General features: G+C 47.7%; 1 protein-coding gene across 1 annotated transcript in view; it reads left to right on the top strand.

Moving 5' to 3' along the window:
* HCK (HCK proto-oncogene, Src family tyrosine kinase) overlaps positions 1–21,565 on the top strand; it is a 50,046-nt gene that overhangs the window by 5,732 nt on the left and 22,749 nt on the right. Inside the window, exons 2-5 of the mRNA XM_017865076.1 lie at positions 14,724–14,844; positions 16,408–16,450; positions 16,806–16,905; positions 17,713–17,811. Of these exons, the coding sequence (XP_017720565.1) occupies positions 14,725–14,844; positions 16,408–16,450; positions 16,806–16,905; positions 17,713–17,811 (362 nt within the window). The 5' untranslated portion in view covers position 14,724. The remainder of the gene's footprint in view (positions 1–14,723; positions 14,845–16,407; positions 16,451–16,805; positions 16,906–17,712; positions 17,812–21,565) is intronic.

Genomic DNA, 21,565 nt, shown 5'->3' on the forward strand with positions numbered 1-21,565 from the left:
TTTTAGTTTTCTTTTTCTATACAAGTCATCAAGCAATCAGCTTCTGCCTTTCTAAATAAACCCCAACCATATATTGTTCCCCATCCCATTTCTCCAGTTTCCTCCCCCACAGGACTGGGAGTTTGAATGTGCTTTCAGAGGAGTGGGTAATGATGCAGAAGCAGCCTGTGCTTGAGAGTAAATGTGCCCTGGTCTTGGCCCCTGGTTGTGGTCCCACAGGCTGCATCTTCTGGATGGCACTGTGCTAGGACGTGCACTCCTGACTCTCCCCTCGGGTCACCTCCCTGAGTTCCAGGCATCACCCTGAAATCCTTTGGCCCAGGAGATATAAGTGCAGCCAAGAGAACAGGAGTCCCCGCCTCATCTCTACCAGAGAAATGAAGAACAGTCAATACAGCACAGTAGACGACCCCGAGTCTGAGTGCCAGCTCTGCCAAAGACAGGTTGTGATGCACTGGGCAAATCTCTTCCCTTTCTGAGCCTCAGTTTCCACATCCAAAAAAAAAAAAAATGGAACTGAGGCCAGGCGCGGTGTATCCCAGGACTTTGGGAGGATGAGGCAGGTGGATCACCTGAGGTCAGGAGTTCGAGACCAGCCTGGCCAACATGGTGAAACCCCATCTCTACTACAAATGCAAAAATCAGCTGGGCATGGTGGTGAGTGCCTGTAATCTCAGCTACTCAGGAGGCTGAGGCAGGAGAATGGCATGAGCCCGGGAGGCGGGGTTGCAGTGAGCCAAGATCATGCCATTGCACTCCAGCCCGGGCCAAGAACAGCAAGACTCCGTCTTAAAAAAAAAAAAAAAAAAAAAAAAAAAAAAAAAAAAAAAAAAAAAAAAGAAGAACCAAGAAGGATACTACTCATGATTTCTGCAGCATGATTCCCTTTATGTCAAAACACACAGACACACAGACACACACACACACACACACTAGTCCATCATAGCATATATGTCTTAGTTTGAGTTTCTCCAGAAGCAGACCCTAGGCAAGGTTTCAAACGCAAATAGTTTGTTTGAGAGCTGATTCCAGAGACCCTTCTAGGGGAGTAAGGAAGTGAGGCAGAGAACAAGAGACAGTCAGTAAAGGTGTCTTCTCAGTCCAGTTACCACTGCAGGCACCTGGAGCTCAATCCCACTGAGGAACTGTGGGAGCCAGGGTAGAACAGACTCCAGAGGTGAGGGAACCGGGGTATTTGTCCACCCACTCTTGTCTTTAGTTGAAAACTACTCCTGGCGGTGTGATAATTCTCTAGCACTTTCGGCTTGCCAAGCCCACAGGCAGAGCAGGCACCCAGTAGCCACAGAGAAATCTCTGATGGTGCCGACAGCTGGAAGTCCAGCCAGAATGTGCGGAAATGGTAAAGGGCGGAGTGATAGAGGCAGGGCACTGACAGCCTCTGCTTCAACATACATGTTTGTAAATGCAGAGGCAGAGGCCGAGGCCAAATGCTGGCAGAGGCTAGCTGGGTCGGAGAAGAGGCGGCCATGGAGGGCTTAGAGAATTAGTAATCCAAGAGTGTCCTAAATGTATCTGTAATGTTTTAATCTTCCTTCCTTCCTTCCCTTCTTTCTTTTTTTCTTTCTTTCTTTCTTTCTATCTTTTTTCTTTTTTTCTTTCTTTCTATCTTTCTTTCTTCTTTCTTTCTTTTCTTTCTTTCTTTCTTTCTTTCTTTCTTTCTTTCTTTCTTTCTTTCTTTCTTCTCTTTCTTTACCTTCCTTCCTTCGCCCTCCTCCTCCTCCTCTTCCTCCTCCTCCTTTTTCTTCTTCTTTCTTCTTTCTCTTTCTTTCTCTCCTTTCCCTTCCTTCCTCCTCCTCCTCCTTCTGCTTTTTTTCTTTGCTTCTATTTTCTTTCTTTCTTTCTTTCTTTCTTTCTTTCTTTCTTTCTTTCTTTCTTTCTTTCTTTCCTTTCCTCTCCCTCTCTTTCTTTTTCTTTTTGAGACAGGGTCTCACTCTGTCTCCCAGGCTGGAGTGCAGTGACGCTATCATGGCTCATGCAGCCTCAGCCTCCTGTGCTCAAGCTATCCTCCCACCTCAGCCTCCTGAGTAGCTGGGACCACAGGCACATGCCACCACACCCAGCTAATTAAAAAAAAAAAATCTTATAGAGATGGGGTCTTGCCATGTTGCCCAGGCTGGTTTTAAATTCCTCTGCTCAAACGATCCTCCTGTCTTGACCTCTCAGAGTGCTGGTATTACAGATGTGAGCCACCATGCCCGGCCTGTAATGGTTTAATTTTTTTTTTTTTTTTTTGAGACGGAGTCTCGCACTGTCACTCAGACTGGAGTGCAGTGACGCGATCTCCGCTCACTGCAAGCTCTGCCTCCTGGGTTCACGCCATTCTCCTGCCTCAGCCTCCTGTGTAGCTGGGACTACAGGCGCCCGCCAACATGCCCAGGCTAATTTTTTGTATTTTTAGTAGAGACGGGGTCTCACCGTGTTAGCCAGGATGGTCTCGATCTCCTGACCTCGTGATCCTCCCACCTTGGCCTCCCAAAGTGCTGGGATTACAGGCGTGAGCCCCTGCACCTGGCCAATGGTTTAATTTTTAACAAGAAGGATGCACTAATGTTTTACTAGGTGGTAAAAGGTCATTTTGAAAACAAAATACATACCCTTCAAAAATGAAAGAAACTGAGACCTTGAGCTTTGTCAATTATTTTTTTAAAAAAAAAAAAAGTAAAAGGATCAGCACATGTGTTCCTGTGGCTTTGAGGATTCCATTTGTGGAGGACAGGTTTGGGGGCAGCTGACCTCTCAGTATCACAGCAGGTTAAAGTGAAAAGTGGCCCTGGTGGTGAACTGGCCACTGTGTCCTCTCTGGAGGAGGAAACTTCCACTGAGTAGCAGCCAAGGAAAGACTGCTCCTCTCCCAGCGGAAGCGAGCAAATGTGCATCACCCTTCTCAGTTTAAACATATATTTATAGCTATTGGATTTCTTTTTGTTTGTTTGTTTTTGTTTTGAGATAGGGTCTCACTCTGTTGCACAGTCTGGAGTGCAGTGGCACAATCTTGGCTCACTGCAATCTCCGCCTCTCGAGTTCAAGCAATTCTCCTGCCTCAGGCTCCCAAGTAGCTGGGATTACAGGTGCCCACTACCACACCCAGCTAATTTTTGTATTTTTGGTAGAGACAGGGTTTCACCATGTTGGCCAGCCGGTCTTGAACTCCTGACCTCAGGCGATCCGCCCGCCTCAGCTTCCCAAAGTGCTGGGATTACAGGCATGAGCCATTGCGCCTGGCCTATTTATAGCTATTGTTTAGACAGGAAATCTGGGGGCATCCAGCAGGCTAAAGGGGACTTCATTCAATAAGAATTTATCGAGCACATGCTGTGTTCCAGTTTTACATACTGGGGATATAGCAGTGAACACAACAAAGTCCTTACTGTCATATCTCACATCCTAATGGTCAGATGGACAATAAACAAATCAACAGGTAATACATTAGGTGTGTTAGTCCAGGTCCTTTTTTATCTTTTATTTTCTTTTTATTTTATTTTTATACTTAACTTCAGCATACCCTGAGATGGTTCAAGTCCTTTGAGAAGCAGACTCCCATAGCATTAAATGTGCAAGACATTTACTGGAGGAAATGGCTATGAGAGAAAATGGGAAGAAACCAGGAGAAGACAGGACAGCCATCAGATATTGAGGCACCTCTGGCCACGAATGAAAAAGAAAAGGAAGGAAAAAAGGAAGGAAGAAGAAAGGAATAAAAGGAGGATGTGTCTTGGACTGCCGTGCCATTTTTTTTTTTTTCTGTTGTTGCTTTATTTTGTTTTTTTTTTGAGACAGAGTCTCACTCTGTCGCCCAGGCTGGAGTGCACTGGCACAGTCTTGGCTCACTGCAACCTCCACCTCCCGAGTTCAAGCAATTCTCCTTCCTCAGCCTCCTGAGTAACTAGGATTACAGGCATGCACCACCATGCCTGGCTAATTTTTGTATTTTTAGTAGAGACGAGGTTTCACCATGTTGGCCAGGCTGGTCTTGAACTTCTGACCTTGTGATCCACCCGCCTCGGCCTCCCAAAGTGTTGGGATTACAGGCGTGAGCCACTGTGCCTGGCTGCCATGCCATTCTAAGGAAAGTTTGTCAAGGCTGTTAAGGAGCCTTTGGCCAAAGTCTCTTGACAGAGGTCCCCCAGACATGGGCAGGCTTCAGTCTCCCTGCCACACTCAGTCATTGGCTGGGAGCAGCCCATGACAGCAGTGATGGAGCCCATGAGAGCAGCTCTGAAGCATAGCAGCTGAGCCGCTGATCAATTTCTCCAATCGTACTCCTGCAGTTGGAGATCTGAGAGGTGCATCCTCATAACCACCATGTTTAAGAGGTGGTTAGGGGTATGAAGACTATAGCTGGGAACAGGCTAGACAGTGATGGCACGCGCCACCATGCCTGGCTAATTTTTGTATTTTTAGTAGAGATGGGATTTCACCATGTTGGTCAGGCTGGTCTCCAACTCCCAACCTCAGGTGATCTGCCCGCCTCAGCCTCCCCAAGTGTTGGGATTACAGCTGTGAGCCACAGTGCTCAGGATGACTTACATTTTAAAAGACTCACTTATTTGTAAGAGGCAGAATAAGGATTCAAACCCAGCTCCATCTGACTTCAAATCTCATGCTCTGTTTTCAAACTGCCCTGCCTCCTGCCTACTTTGGAGATAAAATCATTCCAAGGAGGTTCACAGTTGCTCTGGAATTCTGAAATTGACCAAGGGATCCAAAAGTAACATTGAACATGCTATGAGTTTCATATGTGGTTGAACAAGTGGTTGAAACACATGCATCTCAGAGCCAACCCTATGGCTGAGCCAGGCAAATGACCAAAGGCCCTGAGTTCTCCTTCAGTATGTTGCTCTGTCGCTTGCCATCATGTGAGCCAGGGCCCACACAGCTTCTTAGGGCTGTTACTCCACCTGTCCAATGAAAATGCTGATCTCCCAAGTTTCTTCCTGCTTGCAAAATCAAAGTTTTGAGCTCTGTGAGAAAGAAGCTGAGGCTCAGTAAAGGGAAGAGGTGAGAAGTCAGGAGTTACCCCTAACTGTTTATTAGGGACAGTAGTCACTCAGGGATAAAGACAGTTCATTCAGAAGACAGTCAGGGAACCTGAGGAGAGGGAGCTGCTAGACTCTGCACCCCTAAGGCACTGCTCAGGAAATTGACTCCTGTTGGGGAAATACATTTTTCCCACCCACCACCATGGCTGAGCTGTTCTGAGAAGAGAAAGTTCCTGTAACTGAACAGCCTTAAGCCCTGGGCCCCCAGCGGTCTGCCTTCTTGAGAGTTCTGTTTGGGTTCCTCATTCTCCCCTTCCCCTTCATTGCCCACAGCCTCTAGGGCTGACCTCAGTGTATGATGAGAGGCAGGAGAGCTGAGTGCCAGTTGGACCTGCCACTGACTAGCCGGGGGACCCACTTTCCCATGGGCTTCCATTTCCCTATATGAAAAATAACTTCATAATTCTGCTCTGTTGACTTTAGCCAAGTATGATGAGGCCTATAGAGAGTAGAACATAATACATCCATTCCGCAAATGTGTATGGAGGGCCTATTAGATACCAGGTGCTTCTTTTTTTGAGACAGTCTTGCTCAGGCTGTAGCCCAGGCTGAAGTGCAGTGGCATGACTACAGCTCATTGCAGCCTCAACCTCCCAGGCTCAAGTGATCCTCCCACCTCAGCCTCCTAAGTAGCTGGGACTATAGGCACATGCCGCCATGCCCAGCTAATTTTTTTTTTTTTTGGCAGAGACAGGGTCTCACTATGTTGTCAGGACCGGCCTCGTGCTTCTGGGCTCAAAGCAATTCCCCCACCTCAGCTTCCCAAAGTGCTGGGATTACAGGCATGAGCGCCTGCACCCAGCCTCTATAACCAGACCCTTTTAAGGCATAGCTGCAGTGCCATCAGCTTAATGAGATCCGTATTCCTCCCATCCTCACCTACTCTAATAGGTTAGTACCATCTTACCTTCTCTTCTACCAAAACCTGGTATCAGGGAGGTCTTTGCCATCAGTCATTCACACTTAAGTGTGAATCACAATCCCTTATAAGAAATCCCTCTGCACTCTTTGGGCAAGACTCTTCGATGTTTAAGGGGGAATAAATCCAACTCAAAACTGGCTCAAGCAGAAGGAGGTTACTGGAAAATCCCTGAGATATCAGCTTCAGGCAAGGCTTAATCCAAGGCTGGGAGTCTATATTTCTCTAATTCTTGACTTTGCCGTGCTGCTGCAGGCCTTTTTTTCCAGCTAGAAACCAAAGGCTGGCTCTTGTTGGCCAGAATTGAATCACATGCCCATCTCTGCTTCTTTCTTTCTCTCTCTCTCCCTCTTTCTTTCTTTCTTTCTTTCTTTCTTTCTTTCTTTCTTTCTTTCTTTCTTTCTTTCTTTCTGTCTCTCTCTCTCTCTCTTTCTTTCTTTCTTTTTGAGATAGAGTCTTGCTCTGTCACCCAGGCTGGAGTGCAATGGCGCGATCTCGGCTCACTGAATCCTCCACCCCCCAGGTTCAAGCAATTCTCCTGTCTCAGCCTCCCAAGTAGCTGGGATTACAGGTGCCTGCCACCACGCCTGGCTAATTTTTTGTTAGCCGTGTTGACCAGGCTGGTCTTGAACTCCTGACCTCTGGTGACCCACCTGCCTCTGCCTCCCAAAATGCTGGGATTACAGGCAGGAGCCACTGCGCCCAGACACCCATCTCTGCTTCTATTACTGCAACTCTCATTGGCTAGATTTGGTTACAGACCCACCTCTACAGCCAGGCGTTGGAGTCAACTCTATCCCAAGCCGTAAACTGAGACGAGGGGAGGAGTAATTCCCAAACGAAAATTGGACAACTGTTGTTAGAAGAAGGGGGAGTGGATTCTATGCAAGAAAGAACTACAGCTGCTTCTTTCAGAGAACTTCTCATCCAACATCTCATTTCACATTTGGAGAAACTGAGGCTCAGAGACAAGCTGAGACTTGCCTAGGGTCACACAATGACCTTATGGCAGATATGGGACCACAATCCAGGGCTTCACACCCCCAGCCCTTGCAGGCTTCTGCTTAAGCATAGAAGCTCCCAGAAAACCATCTCCAGCCCACTGCGTGGATGCTCAGGCAGGCCCTGGCCTCTCCCCCTTGAGCTTGACTCTGAGAGCACAGGCCGAGTCTCTGAGGCCTCCACAGCCAGCATGGTGACCGTGGGAAGCAGCCAGGCACAAGCAAGCCGACCTCTCTCATTTCCCTCAGCAGAGGCTGAGGTGATGAGGAGCAGGTTTCAGGTTCCCAGGGTCAGCAGTGGCCTGAGGAAGTGTCTTTACCAGGGATCAGCAGTTCTGAGTGGGTGTGCAACCAGGCGGGCTACTTCTGCTCTCAGAGCCTGCTTTTGAAGCACATTAGACGAGAAATGCATATGCAGAGATTTTACACAATCCTTCACATCCCTAGTCACATAGGACCTCAGGCCAAGCCTGAGAAGCAAGGCCTGCTATTTAGCAGGAAAGAAAAACAAGGCTCAGAGAGGGCAAATGACTTGCTCAAGGTCACATCCCCAGTCAGTGGCACAACTGCGATCCAAACTCAAGTATTCTGACTCCCAAGTTCAGCCTTCATTCTGCTACATTGGTGGATCTCAAATTTTAGTGTATATATTAATTTCCTGCAGAATTGTTAGAACTACAGATTCCAGGCCCTCACTCCCAGACACTGGTTCATTCAATCCAGAGTGTGACCCAAGAATATGCAAGAATCAGTGAAGACTTTTTGAGTTCAAATGGCAGAAACCCAACTCAAATTGGCTTAAGCAAAACTGAGAATTTATTTGCTTGTGGACTGGAAAAATCCTGAGGTGTATAGGCTTCAGGCACAGCTGGACCCAGGTGCTCAATTTATCTTCAGGAATTACTTAATTTCCATACCTCAGCTCTGTTGTCCTCTCTGGTGGCTTCACTCTAAAGCAGCTTTTACCTTGATGACGTTGAGGTGGTTTCCAAGAACTCGAGGTTCCTACATCTCAACAATCCTTGTAGAAAGAGGGTGCTTTTTCCCTAATTTTTCCAGCAAAATCCCAGGGCAGACTGCCTCAGTGAGGAGGACGTATATGCCTATAGCTGAACCAATATCTATAGCCAGGGGGCCAGAGGATACGGGATTCTCTGATTGGCCAGGCCTGTGTCAAGTTGCCAATCCCTGAAGGCAAGGGTGGGATCCGCCCCACCAAACCTCATGCACTAAGTGGGAGAAGACTGGTGCTCCAAAGGAAAATCCAGGTACTGTTATCTGAAGAGGGACAGATGCTGAGGAGGCAGGAGCAAAAGAGGTTCTCTAGGCTTCTTGGCTAGAATGTTCACATGAATCGCCTGGGAACCTTGTTAAAATGCACATTCTGATTTGGGAAGTGGGGTCTGAGATTCTGCATTTCTTACAGCTCCCCTATGAGGTTGAGGCTGTTGGTTCTCAGGCTAGCCACACTCTGAGCACCATATTGCATTTCTAAAGTCACTCAATCCACTTTGTCACAAGGCACTCTGCAGAGAGGCCCTGGACTACATAAACCTCTTTCTTCCATCATTCTCTCCCCACCTTCACCCCATCGCCTGTTCCCAAACCCACCCAAATAATATCAGCGCCATCTGTTTGGGAACCACTCACCAACATACCATAAATTCTGCTGACAAATCACAGTTGAAGAAATTGTCCATTGTGCCCTCCAGTGACTTCTTTTTTTTTTTTTTTTTTTTTTTTTTTTTTTTTTTTGAGACAGAGTCTTGCTCTGTTTTACAGGCTGGAGTGCAGTGTCATGATCTTGGCTCACTGCAACCTCTGCCTCCCAGGTTCAAGCGATTCTCCTGCCTCAGCCTCCTGAGTAGCTGGGATTACAAGTGTGCGCCACCACACCTGGCTAATTTTTTACATTTTTGTAGAGTCAGGGTTTCACTATATTGGCCAGGCTTGTCTCAAACCCCTGACCTCAAGTGATCTGCCCACATCGGCCTCCTAAAGTGCTGAGATTACAGGCATGAGCCACCGCACCCAGCCCCAGTGACCTTCTTATGAGGAGCCACAGAACAAATTGTCTTGAATTTATACTCAAAAAATACTTGTTTCTGTCAACAGACAAATTGTTGTGCTTCCTGGGATCTTATGGTGATGTTGTACAAGTTTCCATTTTTATCTTGGCTACTAGGAAGCTCAGAGATAAATCTAGTACTCAATGGTAGTAGCAGTCCCATCCTGGGCTTCTAGTTCAATAATCTTTCCCTTCTATATGGTGCAGAGTAACCCTTTTTTAGACTTGCAGTGCTCTGTATATGGTTTAATATTATAAGCTCCCTCAAATCCTTTTTGGAAGTCAGTTCTTCTTTGGAATATTCTTGACTTTCCCCCAATCTTTATCCATTCAGATCCTCCCTGTTCTTCAAAACCCAACTCATTATCTTGCTGCTCAATTATTATTATAAACAGGTTGCTTTTTATATGAACTTATTAACATACACATAGGCACATACATTCATTTTACAAAAGTGGTTTGATGTTGTACATGTTTGCAGTTTGCGTTTTTCACCCAATAAGTATTTTAGCAATCTTTGCATGGCCCCTCCTATCTTTAGCACTCCCTAGTAGCTTCTTTTTCTTTCATTCTTAAAATTGTGGTAAAATACATATAACAAATTTTCTGTCCTAATCATTTGCAAATGTACACTTCAGTGGTATTCAATCCATTCAGAATGTTGTGCAACCCTCACCATCATCCATCTCCATAATTCATTTCATCTGAAACGCTACACCCATTGAACACTAACTCCTCATTCCCCCTTCCCCCAACCCTTGGCAACCACCATTCTACTTTCTGTATCTCCTAATAGCTTCTTAGTATGTGGCTTCGGAATGTAATTGTGTGTCCAGTCTCCCTTTTTCAACTCGGTCGTAGGAACTATGTCCTGATGCTTTTATTTTCTTTTTTGTTTGTTTGTTTTTTTGTTTTTGCCCTGTCTTATGGTGCTGACAGACGCTTTTACTTCCTACTACATAAAGCGTGGCACGCCAGGCATGCAGCCATTCACTCACTGTGCATGACACTCCTACTGTGTGCCAGGAGGCACTGGGCTAAGCACTGAGGAATGCAGGCGTGAGCACCAGCCTTTCCTGTACTGCAGTGATGGGAGCATTCTCTCTCTGCATGTTTGGATACGGTAGCTCTGAGCCACAGACGGCTGTTGAGCACAGATGGAGTCATAACTGCGATGTGCTCCAAGAGTAAAATCCACACTGAGATGTGAAGGCTTAGTACAAAAAAAAGAATGTAAAGTATCTCATTAATAATTTTTTATTTATTATATGTTAATAATTTTGATATATTGGGTAAAATAAATACATCTTGAAATTAATTCACTTGTTTCTTTTACTTTTAAAACCTGACTGTAAAAGAAATTTTTTTTTAATGAAAAATAGGCCGGGTGTGGTGGCTCACGCCTGAAATCCCAGTTGTTTGGGAGGCCGAAGCAGTCAGATGACCTGAGGTCGGGAGTTCAAGACCAGCCTGACCAACATGGTGAAACCGTGTCTCTACTAAAAAATGCAAAAATTAGCCAGGTGTAGTGGCACATGCCTGTAATCCCAGCTACTCAGGAGGCTGAGACAGGAGAATCACTTGAACCGGGAGGCAGAGGTTGTGGTGAGTGGAGATTGCACCACTGTACTCCAGCCTGTCTCAAAAAAATAAATAAATAAATACAATTTAAAAAATAGAAACTAAAAATAAATTTAAAAGGGAAATAAAAATAAATAATTTTTTAAAAGGAAAAAATAAAATAAAATAAAATTTTAATTTTTAAAAATCAGGCTGTAGAAAACTTCAACTTATATTTGTGGCTCGCATGACATTTCTGGGCCTAGTGACCATGAACATGGACATTTCTGATGCCCGGTCCACACCAGGCAGTAGACATGGTTCTCTCATTTAGGGGGACAATCACATTTTACACAAATTTGACTCCTGCCAGTGTATCACTTTTAGAAAAATCACACTTTCAGCTGGGCGTGGTGGCTCATATCCCAGCACTTTGGGAGGCCAAGGTAGCAGGATCACTTGAGGTCAGGAGTTCAAGACCAACCTGAGCAACATTGTGAGACCTGCCCCCTTCTCTGCCTCCTGTCTCTGCAGAAAATACATTTTAAAAGATTGACCAGGCATGGTAGTTTGTAACTGTCGTCCCAGCTACTCAGGAGGCTGAAGTGGGAGGATCACTTGATCCTGGGAGGTCGAGGTTGCAGTAAGCACCACTGCACTCCACCCTGGGTGACAGAGCGAGACTGTCTCTGAGAAAAGAAATCACGCTTTATAGTGAGAAAATGGAACTCATGGGAATTCCCTATTTTAAAAAGAGCGAACTTCTCCAGTGTTGCAGTATCTAGGCTTGTGAGTCAGAGGAATTGCAAACTGTGCTTGCTTCATGCTCTGGGGCAGTGCCACGTCTGCCAGTAAACAGAAATGGTTGTGGTTAATGTTTCTGCAGTGCTTACTGCATGCTGGGCACTTTGACACTCATCAACTTGCTCAATGCTCACCACCACCCTGTGAGGTAGAACCCTCGCCACCCTTTCTCAGAGGTGGCCTTGGATTGTGAATGAACACAGGTCTTCCGAGACCCCTCCCTCGGGACCCTGTGACCATCTTGAATATGTACATTGATCACGTAAGTGAAGCATACGAGGTGCTCAACATGTGTGGATTGGGAATTACAACGCTCGCAGCTGCAGATCGGTGGGTGCCCAGAGAGACGGAGTGAGCTGTCCTACCTCACACAGCGCTGCTCTTCCCAGAACATCTTTATGCTGACCAAAACATACGAAATGTGAGATCATTTTATGTCATACACACCACACAAGATGCATGTTTAATTTCCCAGAACTGTCATAGATATTTACCTCAAAGAGAGGTGCTGGTTTCAGTTTTAACTGCATGCAAGTACATTATAAATCTGTGATTAATTGTGATAATTTTTCAAATTAATGATCCAGCACTCCAAGAGTCTGAATGTGTTCCTTACTTTATTTCCAAAAGACAAATGAAGCAGAACTGCTCAAGTCTTGAAGTGGCAAATCTTTCCCAGTTCCCACCAGAAGAGGCAAATCCTTGTAAATAAAAGGAATCTTTTTTCGTTTTTAAAAGTAACTCGTCTGGCCGGGCGCGGTGGCTCAAGCCTGTAATCCCAGCACTTTGGGAGGCCGAGACGGGTGGATCGCGAGGTCAGGAGATCGAGACCATCCTGGCTAACACGGCGAAACCCCGTCTCTTACTAAAAAATACAAAAAACTAGCCGGGCGAGGTGGCGGGCGCCTGTAGTCCCAGCTACTTGGGAGATGAGGCAGGAGAATGGCGTGAACCCGGGAGGCGGAGCTTGCAGTGAGCTGAGATCCGGCCACTGCACTCCAGCCTGGGTGACAGAGCGAGACTCCGTCTCAAAACAAAAAACAAAAAACAAACAAACAAAAAAGTAACTCGTCTAAGCCTAGAAATTTGGGCGTTTTTTTTCTTTGTTTTTTTCCTAAACCACAACACATGTTTATTTTAACAAGATAAATATAACTGAGTTCTAACTGCTTTAGAAGAAAATGGCAATTGTGCAGAGATGAGAAAAGCAAGCACTTCCTTATGTGGTTGTCACAGCCTGCCTTCTCAGCAAATGTGTGTGCACATTTTGAGAAAAGAAATGAAACATTTCTTCCACTTTTACAATTATGTTTTTACTCTACTCGGAGTAAATGTGTTTTGTTTAAGCATCCTTAAATTAATTGAATACAGCAGCAAAGTCTGCAAGCTCTACCTCCAAAATGTTCCCCAAACCTGTCCAATGCTTAACTCCTCTCTGCCCTCACCCTGCCCTGGGCCACCATCATCTCATACCTGAACATTTTGGCAGATTTCTCACAGGGTTCCCTCCCCTGCTCCCTACTGTCCATGCCTCACTCAGCCACTGGTGGGATTATTTAAAGTGCAAACTGAATTCCATCATTCTCCTGTCAGAAACTTTCCATCATCCTTAGAATAAAATCCAAAGTCCTCACTGGCCCTACAGGGTGTGGTGGCCTCATCACCACCACCCTCTCCCCTGCCCATGAGCTTCAGCCACACTCTCCTGCTTTCAGTGCCTCCAACTTCTCTCCAAGCACGTGCCAGCCTCAGGGCCTTTGCATTTGCTGTTCCCTCTGCCTGGAACACTTTTCCCTCAGAGTGTCCCCTGACTGGCTCCTTCATGTCATTTAGACCGCAGGTTCTGTATCCCCTCCTCTGAGAGGTCTTCCCCAAATGCCCTGCCTAAAAGGGCCAGACCTGTTGTTTCCCGTAGCATCCTCTCTTACTGTCCTCACACTTTTCACTAACTCAATTTGTCCTGTTATTTGTCATTTGTTGGCCTGTTTATTGTCTCTGTGTCCCATTCGGCTGCAGTTGAGTTCCTGAGGGCATGAACTTGCTTCCCTTTTTCACAGTTTAGAAAAGTGCCCAGTAAATGTTGGCTGTGTAAATGGATGAATGAATTACCAAATAACTCAGAGAGAGACAGAGAGAAAGAGAGGAGGAAGAGGAAGAAAAAGAAGGAGAAGAGAGAGAGGAGGAGGAGGGAGGAGGGGGGAAGGAGAGGAGGGGGAGGAGGAAGAAAGGAAGGAAGGAAGGAAGGAAGGAAGGGAGGAAGGAAGGAAGGGAGGAAAGAAAGAAAGGAAGGAGGGAGGGAAGGAGTTATAAGCCATTTACAAAATGATACCAGGAATACAGTGCCTTGACAAACTAGATTGTTTGAGCCATGTTATGTGACCTCATCTTGTTATTTAATATAAAAATGGCAATTTATCATCTGATAACACTGTAGTTTTTCTGTAGTGTTTGCTCTGAGCCTGACACTGCACTGAGTGTTTCCCCACCGTAGGTCTTATTATTGTCCCCATTTTGCCGATGAAGACCCAAGAGGTGGGTAGGGGGCAGGAAAGTGGTCAGTGAGGTGCTGCTGGGGTGGAGGGGCCAAGGATCAGCTGAGGCTTTCTGACCTGAGAGCCGGCAGTGCCTACCACCTGCTCTGCCCCCCAACAGCTCAACCTGTTACATTTCTTTTTGTTTGTTTGTTTGTTTGTTTGTTTGTTTGTTTTGAGACGGAGTCTCGCTCTGCCGCCCAGGCTGGAGTGCTGTGGCCAGATCTCAGCTCACTGCAAGCTCCGCCTCCCGGGTTCACGCCGTTCTCCTGCCTCAGCCTCCCGAGTAGCTGGGACTACAGGCGCCCGCCACCTCGCCCGGCTAGTTTTTTGTATTTTTTAGTAGAGACGGGGTTTCACCGTGTTAGCCAGGATGGTCTCGATCTCCTGACCTCGTGATCCGCCCGTCTCGGCCTCCCAAAGTGCTGGGATTACAGGCTTGAGCCACCGCGCCCGGCCGACCTGTTACATTTCTGTTATCCTCATGCCATCCTCTGAATAAACACCCATCACGCTGGTCCTTGGTACCCATGACAATGACAGCTTGTCAGCCCTGGGCCAGTGCTATGGCACGTGGACATGGGGAAGCCCAGAGGTGGCAAGGATGGAGTGGGCTCCGTGTGGGGACGATGAGGGTGCATGGAGCTGGAAGGGGAATTAATACTGGGAAGGCCAGTGGGAGCCAGTCTGGGGGCAGGGGACCTGGAATGCCAGCATCAGAAGACTTCCCCGCGTGAGGCTCTTGGTAACCGGGGCTCACCTCTCTTCTGTCTGCTGCAGGATGGGGTGCATGAAATCCAAGTTCCTCCAGGCCGGAGGCAATATATTCTCAAAAACTGAAACCAGCGCCAACCCACACTGCCCTGTGTACGTGCCAGATCCCACATCCACCATCAAGCCGGTGAGTAGGGGAGGTCCCAGTTTCCCTGTGGGCTGCCAGATGCTGCCCCAACATTGCCCTAACAGCCTCCTGTCTTCCCAAGGCTGGACAGGGTGAGCTTGGAGTGAAAGGGAGCTGACTGGCCACCAACAGTGACCTGACTCCACTCTCCGGGATGCAGTGCCAGCATGCATAGGGACAAGGAAGTCACCTCTCTTTTCCTGCAGCCCAGGTTTGACCCGTCAGCCTGGGCTCCACCAAACAGGTTGAGTGAGCATCTCAGGCCTCAGGCCTGGGCGGAAGCAAAAGCAGTGCTGAGAGTAATGAGTGACCAGTCATGATAGCAGCTGAAGTGACCATGTAATGGCAGTATCAGCAGCACTGCAAAAATACAGTAACAATTGTCATAGTAATAGTACCAATCATAATTACACGAGTATAAGACCAAGAGTAGCAGCAGGAACAACAGCAAGAGTTGAAAAAAGAGAAGCAGTCATGCTAGGAGAGGTATTTACCAACTTCTTTTATGTTTATACAGAGCTCACTATGAACCAAGCACTGTTCTAAGCCTTTACGGTTATTAGCACCCTAATCCTTACAATAATCCTACTGTGTGACACACAAATACATTCTTCTCAAAAATGAAACCACAGACCAGGTGCAGTGGCTCATACCTGTACTCCCAGCATTTTGGGAGGCTGAGGCGGGAGGACTGCTTGAGCTCAGGAGTTCGAGACTGCATGAGTTATGATCACACTACTGCACTCCAGCCTGGGCAATACAGGGAGACCCTGTCTCTTTAAAAAAAAAAAAAAAAAAAAAAAAAAGAGAGAAGCTGCTTAGAACACCACAGTTTAGGTGTCATTTCCCCTATGCATGGACACTTAGATTATTTCACATACATAATGGAGCCTTTATTTAGGGACTATAAATCATTGGTGGGCCTATGATTTCTTCAAATGTAGTCAGAAAACACTGATCTGGACCAACCCCCTCACTGTGTTTTGAGGGGAAGGGTCAAGCAGCATCCCCAGTATGTCCAAGACCGAAGGCCAAGGCCACAACTCAAGAAACCTGGATCCTGGCTGGGCACGGTGGCTCTCCCAGCACTTTGGGAGACCGAGGTGGGCAGATCACCTGAGGTCAGGAGTTCGAGACCAGCCTGGCCAACATGGTGAAACCCCGTCTCTTCTAACACTACAGAAAATTAGCTGGGCATGGTGGCGTGCGCCTGTAATCCCAGCTACTTGGGAGGCTGAGGCAGGAGAATCACTTGAACTCGGGAGGTAGAGGTTTCAGTGAGCTGAGATCACTCCACTGCACTCCAGCCTGGGTGACAGAGTGAGACTCCATCTCAAACAACAACAACAAAAACAAAAAACAAAAACCTGGATCATTTTGTTTGCTGGCTCTGCCGCTAATGTGCTGTGTGGTGCCAGGCGTGTCCCCTGCCCTATGTGGGCCTCCTCCCATGACATACAGGGCTAGGGTAAGATGGTCTTGGGTATCCTTCTCAAGACAGACCTTCCGTGGGTCCCCACACATTGGTCAGATTCATTCCCTTCTCCCATTTCTTCCCCGCAGGGGCCTAATAGCAACAACAGGAACACACCAGGAATCGGGGAGGGTAAGTATCTCCGAGCAGATGCAGTGGAGTCATGTGTCCTGCAGAAGATTCCACTAGGCTCACTCAGCTTGAGGCAAAAATACCAAACAGTCAAACCCCCGTCGAGAATCCCCGAAATTTCCTCTGAAGTACTTTGCACAGGCTATTGTGTTTCTAGAACGCTGTTTAGTAACATGAACAAAACATATTTAGCTTTAAACTTGAGAATCACACCCAGTATGGTGAGATGCCTACTTATACTAGGAGCCACATATTGATGGGTGCGGAGCTGTGCCAGGTGCCAGGCGAGGGTCACCCAGGCCTGTGGATGCACTTAGACAAAACCTCACCCTCCGTGTGTCTCCCTTCCCAACAGGCTCTGAGGACATCATCGTGGTTGCCCTGTATGATTATGAGGCCATTCACCACGAAGACCTCAGCTTCCAGAAGGGGGACCAGATGGTCGTCCTAGAGGAGTGAGTCCCCATCCCACTCCCCCTAAGACAGACCTGCCTCCTCTACTCAACTATGTGCTCTTCTGTGCTTCCATAAAGAACCTGATAGATGGGCTATCTTATCCTGGGTACAAATGTCTAAAGAGAAGCTAATCACAATAGTGGAGGAAGGGTTTGCTGTCAACCTGGATGAAGGGGATTGTGCACTTACTAAGAGTGCACATCCAGCCTGGGATGAACAGGTGAAGCTTTCTCAGGGAAGCCTTCCTAGGGCTCCTGTGATTAAGCCACCAGTTTTTACCTGTGGACCAGGCCCCATCAAGGTGACCTTGCATTCGGAAATCCTTGGATCTCTGAGTTTGCCACCTCCGATCTCCTACAGCCTTCACCATCGTGGGTATAGTGTCCAGTATGTGCTGAATCCTGAGAACGGGAGAGGTCATGCCTGGTTGGGCCCCCAAGCCCACTCTCCCCTATTATCAGCCCCAGCTGAACCATTCTGAGTCTCCATGGGCGCAGGACCCTGCCATGGTTATAGCCAATAAGACCAAAGTTACAAGTCCAGGGAAGAGGAGTGGAGCCAGATACCCAGGGCTCTGGGCTGTGGACAGGGTGATTCCAGACCCTCAGATGCACAATAGGAACTGTCGTAAGGATCCCTACCCTAATCATGGGCACATGCTGGGGGGCTGACATAGTCACAGCCCTGTCCCTTACCCTACTGACTTTCTGGAGGCAGGGGATTTTCTAGGTCAATGCTGGGGAGCTTGAGGAGACTGGAGAATGATCCTTCTGCCCCTAACACCTTTACTCCCTCCTGTCCCTCAGATCCGGGGAGTGGTGGAAGGCTCGATCCCTGGCCACCCGGAAGGAGGGCTACATCCCAAGCAATTATGTCGCCCGCGTTGACTCTCTGGAGACAGAGGAGTAAGTATCCTATTTCCTACCTTCCAGAAAGAGTCAAGCAAAGTCAGCCTTGTTTGCAACTCAGGACCTCTGCACACACTGTACCACTGCCTGGCACATACTCTTCCCAGGGCTCTGGGCTTGACTGGCTCCTTCTCTTCCTTCAGGTTTCATCCTTCCAGTCAGGGAAGAGAGGCTAAAGTGGGTCCCCGCTGTGACTCTGTCTTGTGGAAACCTGTTTTATTCCCTTCCGAACATGTTTTACTAGCAAAACGACCTTGTTTCTTTGGTTGGTTACACGTGCATTCCCTGCTTGCCCTGCAAGGAAGAGAGCTGGTGAGAGCAAGGACTTTGTCTGCTGCTTCATCCTCAGCACAGGCTGGCATGCAGTCAGTGCTCAGTAAATATTGTTGAATGAAGCATATGGTCTTGCCAAGAAGGGTCTCTGGAGAGGTGAGACAGCTCACACCTGGCCAGTCATCCCTCATTTGTTGTTTTGTTTTGTTTTGTTTTGAGACGACAGGTTCTCACTCTGTTGCCCAGGCTGGAATGCAGTAGCACCATCACAGCTCACGGCAACCTCAGCCTCCCCAGGCTCAGGTGATCCTCCCACCTCAGCCTCCCCAGTAGCTGGGACTACAAGTGTGCATCACCATGCCCAGCTAATTTTTTAGTCTCCCTATGTTGCCCAGGCTGGTCTCAAACTCCCTGGCTCAAGTGATCCTCTCGCCTCAGCCTCCCAAAGTGCTGGGATCATAGGCCTGAACCACCGCACCTGGCCCATCCCTCATTTGATTCATTCGACAAACACATGCCCATGACTCTTCAAGCCCTGTGCCAGGCTAAGGGCTGTGGAAACAAATAAGATATCTCCCTACCCTCAAGGAGCTCCCCGTAACCCATCGTTCTTGGCTGTGGGTTCTTCTTGTGTCTAGCTTGACTCTAAAAATATACTTCAATCATCCATCCAGCCACCCATCCATCCATCCATTCATCCATCTATCCATCCATCATCCAGCAGATACCTGTTGATTCCCTATTCCAGGGATACAAGATGACTCAGATGGGGCTCCCCGGTGGAGATGTTATCTGTATGGTGGATGAGGTTGATGAGTAAAAAGATGACTACACTGAGGGGTGGCAGTGCATCCCATTAAAAACCAGCCAATCAGAAGTTGACAAATGACAGTCCCCATTGTTTTGTCTCTTCTGCCTCCTCTTTCTGGCTAGATGGTACTATGGGTTTGGGATGCTTGCCTGTTAAAAATGAAAACGTTTGGGCTTTTCCCATTATAAAGCTGCCCCCTTCTTGTTGGGCATCGTGGCTCACATCTGAAATCCCAGCACTTGGGCAGGCCAAGGCATGCAGATCACCTGAGGTCAGGAGTTTGAGACCAGCCTGACCAACATGGTGTAACCCCATCTCTACTAAAAATACAAAAAAAGTAGCTGGGTGTGGTGGTGCACACCTGTAGTCCCAGCTACTCAGGAGGCTGAGGCAGAAGAATCACTTGAACCCGGGAGGCGGAGGTTGCAGTGAGCTGAGATATCACGCCACTGCACTCCAGCCTGGGGTACAAGAGCAATATTCTGTCAAAAGAAAAAATAATAATAATAATGCCACCCCTTCTTAGTGATCATGGAACTGGGGGCTCTGAGCTGCTTCTCTCTCCTTCTTCCAGGCTTTGCCCTGGGTCATCCCATTCTCTGTTTCTCCACTCCAGGGTCTGAACACTTACAGAATGCCTGGGTCACCTCATGTGGTCCTTGCAGCAACCTTGGAGGAGGCATGGCTGGTATTATTTCTCAAAGGCAACATAATTGCTAAGTGGAAAATGTAGAGTGTAGACAACATGAATGGGAGATTATCATTTGCAAACAAAGGCAAAATAACCTAGGTGGGGGTTTCTCAGACATGAGCAGCATCAGCATCGCCCGGATTGCTGGCTAACAAGTGCTTTCCGGCGCCCCACTGTCAGATTCCGAATGTGCATTTCTAACAGGTTCTTGGGTGAGGTAGCTGCTGCTGCTGCTGCTCCCAGGACCCAGCTTGGGAACCACTGATCTAAATACACATATGTGGCCAGGCGTGGTGGCTCACACCTGTAATCCCAGCACTTTGGGAGGCTGAGGCAGGCAGATCACTTGAGGTCAGGAGTTCGAGAACAGCCTGGCCAACATGGTGAAACCCTGCCTCTACTAAAAGTACAAAAATTAGCCAGGTGTGATGGCGGGCACCTGTAATCCCAGCTACTTGGAGGCTGAGGCACGAGATTCGCTTGATCTGGGAGGCAGAGGTTGCAGTGAGCTGAGATCACGCCAATGCACTCCAGCCTGGACGACACAGCAAGACTCTATCTCAAAAAATAATAATAAAAATTAAAAATGAACATGCATATCTGTCTTCAAGGCACTCAGGGGTCCTTATGTCTGAATCAAGAAACTGCTAACAGAGGTTGCCTCTGGGGAGCACAACTGGGACCTTGGGAATCAGGGCGGGATGGAATCTTAGTTTCTCTCATTCCCCCTTGAAATAGGCAATACTTTCAAATGTTTCAAAATGCAAATGTGGGGAAGCATGCAGAAGAGAGAGTGAAAAGTCTTCTTCCCACCCTGTCCCCAACCAGCCACTTCCCCTCCCCAGAAGCAACCAGTTTCTCGTGAGTCCTCCCAGATGCTTCTTCCTTATATAAGAACAGACATCTCTTCCCACTTGTCTCACACAAGTGGTAGATACCACACACACTGTTCCATACCTCTCGTTCAGACCTTCCATGCAGCACCTCGTTCCTTTTTTTTTTAGACGGAGTTTCACTCTGTCTCCCAGGCTGGAGTGCAATGGTGCGATCTCAGCTCACTGCAACCTCCGTCTACCGGATTCAAGCAATTCTCCTGCCTTAGCCTCCCAAGTAGCTGGGATTACAGGCATGCACCACCATGCCTGGCTAATTTTGTATTTTTAATAGAGACAGGGCTTCTCCATGTTGGTCAGGCTGGTCTCGAACTCCAGACCTCAGGTGATCCGCCTGCCTCGGCCTCCCAAAGTGCTGGGATTATAGTCGTGAGTCACTGCTCCCGGACACTTCCTTCCTTTTTATACCACAGGGGGTCTGTCCCGTAGATGTCCATTTAACCTCTGCCCCATACAGTGGTCTCTTAAGTTGTTTCCAGTCATGTACTGCAGCGAATCCCCTGGTGTATATGTCATTTCTCCCTTGTGCAAGATACATGGGATAACTTCCTAGGAGCAGAATTGTCAGGGAGACAGTTCTTCTACATTGTTGAATATTTTACCATGGCACAAGTCACTTTACAACATGAAAGCAAAGAAGGTAGATGGGCAACATAGCATGGTGATTAAGATCTTGGGTTCTGGAGTTAGACTGCCTAGCTTCAAATCCTGCCTCTACAACTTCCCAGCTGTGTGACTCTAGGCAAATTACTTGCCCTCTCTGTTCCTCAATTTCATCACCCATAAAATGGGGCCGGGAGCAGTGGCTCACGCCTGTAATCCCATCACTTTGGGAGGCCGAGGTGGGTGGATCACCTGAGGTCAGGAGTTTGAGACCAGCCTGGCCAACATGGTGAAACCCCGTCTCTACTAAAATTACAAAAGGTAGCTGGGTGTAGTGGTGCATGCCTGTAATCCCAGCTACTTGGGAGGCTGAGGCAAAAGAATCGCTTGAATCTGAGACGCAGAGGTTGCAGTGAGCCGAGATCATACCACCGCACTCCAACCTGGGTGACAGAGCAAGATTCAGTCTCAAAAAAAAAA

The sequence above is a fragment of the Rhinopithecus bieti genome, unplaced genomic scaffold (assembly GCF_001698545.2).
Source record: "Rhinopithecus bieti isolate Rb0 unplaced genomic scaffold, ASM169854v2 scaffold_78508, whole genome shotgun sequence".
Taxonomy (NCBI): Eukaryota; Metazoa; Chordata; class Mammalia; order Primates; family Cercopithecidae; genus Rhinopithecus; species Rhinopithecus bieti.